General features: G+C 37.7%; 1 protein-coding gene across 4 annotated transcripts in view; it reads right to left on the bottom strand.

Moving 5' to 3' along the window:
* The window catches only part of LIMD1 (LIM domain containing 1), a 516411-nt gene that overhangs the window by 334195 nt on the left and 176216 nt on the right, over positions 1-6000 (bottom strand). For all 4 annotated transcript variants that reach the window (XM_044064671.1, XM_044064672.1, XM_044064673.1 and 1 more), the window contains one exon: positions 889-990. In XM_044064671.1, the coding sequence (XP_043920606.1) occupies positions 889-990 (102 nt within the window). The remainder of the gene's footprint in view (positions 1-888; positions 991-6000) is intronic.

The raw sequence follows: 6000 nt of genomic DNA, 5'->3' as shown, positions 1-6000 counted from the left end.
AACAATTTTGTCCTTAACCTGGGGACTGCCTGTATTCCCTGGTGATGTGCTAATGCAACTTGTTGAGCCAGAAATTTCTGGCTCCATTGCATAATGAAGTTGATGCAGTGTGAGTAAAGTAGTCTGAATAACTCCATTTTTAAGGAAATAAGTGTGTTATGTTCTGTACTCTAACATGCAGTAACCAAACTGGAATTACATTACTTAGGTTTACATTCACTAAAAATTGCAAGTGGATTGTATGGACTGGTAGGGCTATTTATTAGGGCAATCTTGAGTGGCAAATGTAGTCTAAAACTGTAGTTAGGGCTGATCTTAATTAGTGAAAAAGTAAGACTTGACAGCATTCTGCCTACTGATCAGATGTTTGACACAACATAATCCTGTGCAATCCAAATACAGTGCACAATAACAGACTGGTCAATATGTATTCATTAACATGATGCACCTGGTTCCTTTATAAAAATGCCACACAGAATTTTGCATTTTCAGCTGTAACTCCAAAGAACATTTTTACTTTACTGTATTCTGTGAGGACTTCTGTGTAGGGAAAAATCAGAAAGACATATCATAATAAGGTGAGAGTAAACATTATTCAGACAGGTAGTTTGAAAAATGCCTTTCTTGTATACTTTATGAAGGGCAATTTCAATGTTTTTATTATTATTATACATGGAGTTGTGCTATCAATGAGAAATAAGAGTTGTTAAGGATAGGTGATCATACAAAATGCAGTGAAATGAATGGTTGGTAAGCAAGTAATAATGCCCGACTGATGTCATTGGTAAGTTATCACAAACACAGCAGCACTCTCATTCAAATTAATAAAGCACTGCCTCATGCGGAACATAAGCTTTGCTGTTTGAGATCTATTCAGGCCTTACTTACTGCAGGCGCTGCAGGTGAAGCAGCTGTCATGATAGAGATGACCCATGGCCTGGCACGCCTGGCTCGCTCCATATACTCCCTTACTGCATTTCACACACGTTCCTACACATAAAAAGAAATTCACATAAATGAAATGATCAGTGTTAAAAGGGCAGTAAACAATAAGCAACTTGGTTAATAGCTGTGTTTATACGAAGTTATTACTGTTTACTTTACTTTAGGAAACAAAGTTGTCTGCTGTTCCAAGCTAGTCTTTAGAGAAGGCCCTGTACTAAAAGAACCACAATAATTATATGTAATAACAAGTGAAACTATACATAACATCCAATTAGTTGTACAAACTTCTTAAAACATGACAGATTGACAATGAAGCAAATGGAAATATTCAACAATATCACATAAAAATCAATTTCTGTAATGAATTCAATATGAGCAATAAGCAGATTAAACAACATTTTGTGTTACAAACTCAACAAGGAGGATCATAACCTGTCATAATTTATAAGTAAAAGGCACATTATACGAAAGGATGAGGATCTATGAGGAAAACATTCATAACAGAAAGTAGTTACAGTGGCAAGCAAAGAAGATAAGGGCGGTTAACTGATACAAAGCTGAAAAAAAAGAGGACAGGGGTACTTTAAATGGGTAGACACTGGTAAGGTACTGCGGAAAACGTGACGTTCCTTTGCTTTGGGGAAATGGGGATTAATGATGATATAGAAGTTATAGAAGTTTGAAGAAAAGAGAGAGAGGTAGGAGGAGAAGAATGGAAGGAAAGGAGAAAAATAGTGGGGGGGTACAGACTAAGGCGATGTAGAAGGTTAAGGAGGAATTAATGGTGGACCTGCTGTATGCAGCTGTAGACTTAAAGAGCACAGAAGGACTTCAATGCAGTAAAAGATAAAGAAAATGAAAATACAGCAAATGGAGGGCTTGTACAACAGATGAAGCTCTGACATAGTTAATATTACTGGTACTTGCAGTCACTGGAAGTTCTGGAAGGTGTCATATGACACCTTCGTAGGTTCATTTTATGAGAAGGGTACAAACTATGACTGCAAATATAAAACAGTGTTATAAGGAGGAGGCCAATAATAGAGTCAAATCCATCTACGTTTGGAGAACAGTTTTAGTGTTACTGTGAAGAGAACTTTTAACCTTAAACAAAGAACTCCGCAGATATAGAAGGTAATCATACAGGCTTTTGCCAAACTTTATGTTGAATAATATGGCATGCTTACAAAGGAAGCAGTAGCTACAGGGTGTAGGCCAGGATGATATGCAGAATCATACAGAAGCCTGCTGAATGTAACCCCACCCAAATGTACCCACCTCCCTCTCAGCTTCCTCTACATATTAGAGATATTTGATATTAGCTCACACACACATGCACACAATCTTTTAAATGCTCTTACTTGACTGTTGACCATTAGCTCCCTGTAAGCCAATTGGCCCTTTTTTCCCCATCACTAGGACATGGGTCAACTGGGGGGGGGGGGGTCATCATTCAGATGTCCATCAAGGGTGGCTCCAGACTTTTCTACATTTGTTCCCTACGTTCCCTCAGATGTCGAGCGTGCAGAACTGAAGCCAGCCATCCCACTCTACTTGATCCTCACTTCTGCAAGCAGCAATGCCAGCAAGCAGCTCCACCCCATGCCCTCAAGGATGGGGAAGTGGTTTACCCAAGTGTCCACCAGAGAAATCACACTTCCCTACATGCTCTCGGAGTACCAGCAATCCTCCATTACCTCCAAGAGACAAGCAGGCCAGGGCTCTTAACTCCTGTCCCTCACTGCCTGGCTCCTCTAGTACTGAGATCACTATTTGAACTTGGGTCACAGTAAGAGCTCCATCCGCTGCACCATGTAGCCAGGCAGTATACACTGATATACAAGTTAAAGGGCAGGTATATTCATAGTGATATGTACGTTCTACACTAGCTTCCCAATTAACACATGGAGTGTGAGAATTTAGATAAAAATATTGCATTCTTAATTATGTATTTATATAGTCATATTATATACACAGCAGAAAAATAGTGTGCATGTGTTCATGTATGTATACAGGTGGGTAAGTGGCAGCAGTCTCACAGAGATTTCATTTTAGAGGAAAGTATTGCTAGCATGTAGCTGTATCGATGCTGAACTGGGAAACATACTGCTTTTGTTAACACAAGACAATGGTGCTCTGTTTTGTGAGTGCTTATCATGAAACAGCAGAGTTTTATTTTTAAAATGTTTGTAATTTTTTTTTAAGATGTCTGTAATTTGGCCTTGTTGGTATTGATTATGCCAGTACATACCAAAGTAAGCAGGACAACATCTTTTCTAAGGGCTAATTAGCTTTCAAGGTGAGGATTTATCTGACTGTGTAGCAATTACCTTTCACACAGAGTAAATTTAATTACAGCAAATTAAAGAAAGTGGATAGAGAATTGTTTATGGAGACTCTGGTGGACCAGCTACTAAGATAACTTGAGAACCATTTTAAGCATGTTCTGTCTATTCCACAGTCCTTAAGCTCCTTTAATTAAAAAAAAGGGGGGAGTAGAGGTGATGGAGTCAACAGATATTGTGAGAACTCCCTTTCTCCATACTCAAGCAAAAATTGTTGGACATAGTTAAAATCAATGTGAGGATTTTGTGACCTTGTCTGAAACCATGATCAGAATGATGAAGATTCTGTACACTGACATCTGTAAGTTGTGAAAGGAAAGCTTTCTCCACCAACTACTCAAGACAGGGGATATCAGTAATGGGAAAGACTGGAAATGGTGTCATCTCTGGATAATGTGAGGATGGGGATTATGTTTGTGGTTTTCCAAAGGTTGGCAATGCACTGGAAGGCAAGGAAAACTGATAATGTGCTTAAGAAAAGAGGCAATAAAGGTCTCGAGTGTTTTCATAAATTCTGGACATAGCTCAAATGAGCAGCAGCAACAAATACAAGACCACGGGCCCGGGTGGAATAGACACCTCAGAGACGTTTATCAAGAAGGTTTGGACATTTTCAATATTACAAACTCCATTAACACATTCACAGTTACCTTACAATTCTAAAATATATAATTTTAGAAACATAATTTCAACTGAATCTGAAATTTATTTATTAAAGAAGAGGCTTTCTTTCATTCCTTCAGCTACAGTGGATTTGGTTCAAACAATTAATGACCTGAAGGGTTACACTAGGACATTGAATCTGAAAGTTTTGTTCAAAGGTAGAAAAGATGCCAAAACATCAGATTTTATGATTCCTAATGTGTTTAGCCCACCATTACATCCTGTTATAAGAGAGTTTGAGGATGCCTTGGAGATTGACATTAGAAAACTGTTGAGTGAAAAACCTGGTAAGAGATATTTTCAGCATGAATTCTGAGTAGAGAAAGTGTTTGAAAGCACTTTCCATGGGCAATGGAATTTGCATCATGAAAGCTGATGGGGGATCTACTATGGGGGATCTACTATTATTATGGACACTATTGATTACAACAACAATATTGTTAAAATGAACTCTTTTTATAAAAAGGTCCACACGAAAGATATTATGAAAGCATATAGACATGTGGAGCTGTGGTTGTTTGACAACTGTACCAAAGGCATTACTTCTGAGTTGATGTATAAATTTTTTCGTGTTGATAAACCAACTAGTGGAAGGTTATTTGGTATACCCAAAATACACAAAAACATTGATTTCCCTCCTTTAACACTTATAGTATCTTTCCTTTCATCTAAACTGGAACTTATTTCCAAGCTTGTGGATAGGGCTCTTTTTAAAGTAGTTGTCAGCATGTCTTATTTCATTATATAGTTTTGATTTCATAAAAAAGATGAGAAGTCAGGGGGCACACAAGACTTGTTTTTAGTTGCAGTGGATGTACAGTCATTATACACAGTCATGCCAGATGATGTTGGGGTTGAATGGGTTTCCTACATCCTACATAAAGATACACAATACACAGTAGGGGAGGTGAGGTTTTTAGCAGAAATATGAAAAAGTTTTAAGGAACATTTTTTTTTTATTCTTGGAAGTTTTTTAATAGACAGAAGAAAGGTGTGGCTATGGGAGACAGGATGGCTCCCCATTACGTCAATTTAGTTATGGCGTACTAGGAATCAAACATTTTAGAGAAGATTAGTGGTTTCTATCAGTTGAGGTCATATTGGCATTGTACTGATGATATCTTTTTATCTGGCAGGGTGAAGAAGAGGACTGACACAAGTTTATTGGAAGGATTAATTCCAGGACATCTATTTTGAAATTCATGTGGAATAAGAATAGGGTATTTTTTTTTTGGATGTTGAGGTGCACAAGAAAGAGGGAAACAAGAATTTATGCACCCCCAGTAGTTATAAGAAAACAGCCTGTAATGCTACATTAAAGTCTCACTACAGACGTAAAGCCCAAGTTTTATTGTGCGTTGACACAGATTACTTATGCAACTCCTGTTTTTTTTTTTACTTGTGGTTCTACTGACATTGTCTATTTTACTCACTGTTTGAAGTACAGCCCCTATTATATAGGTACAACCAACAGAACTTTTAGGAAGCAAATTTATGATCATCATTATACTATAAAAACTAAAAATTTTATAAATGCTTTGGGTAAACACTCTACAAAATGTGTTGGTTTTAGCAGATTTGTATTCTTTGAGGCTGATTGTGCGCCTGGTGATTTTAATGGTAAATTTGACAAACTGGATTTTTGTGAGATTAAATGGCAAATTTTAATGAAAGCTTATGTTTCTCCAGGACTTAATGATGTTATTAACTATAAGTGTGTTTTAAGAAAAGACAGGAATCGTAAGAGATGCGAGTAATGTCTGACAGAAAGTGATGCTCCATGTCACTGTGGGACACTGTAAAAGATAGTGAGGTCCCTGGGAGACTAGGCTTCTTTGAGCAAACAGTAATAACAGGGCAGTAGTTACTCATGATGCAAAAGTTTAAAACTGGAGTGTGGATCTGCTGAGTGTACTGATTGGCATCCAGTCAAGCAATGAGTGGTTACCTCTCTGCAGGTTATGGTGAGCAACTTGCATCTCAGAGGGCACACACTAAGGACTGTGCAGGTTTTCTTACACCAGCATACATTAAAGTCACCTAAGAC

This window comes from Protopterus annectens, chromosome 3.part0, assembly GCF_019279795.1.
Source record: "Protopterus annectens isolate FY-2018-M chromosome 3.part0, PAN1.0, whole genome shotgun sequence".
NCBI classification, from domain to species: Eukaryota; Metazoa; Chordata; order Ceratodontiformes; family Protopteridae; genus Protopterus; species Protopterus annectens.
This window is presented reverse-complemented; position numbering and strand designations above follow the sequence as displayed.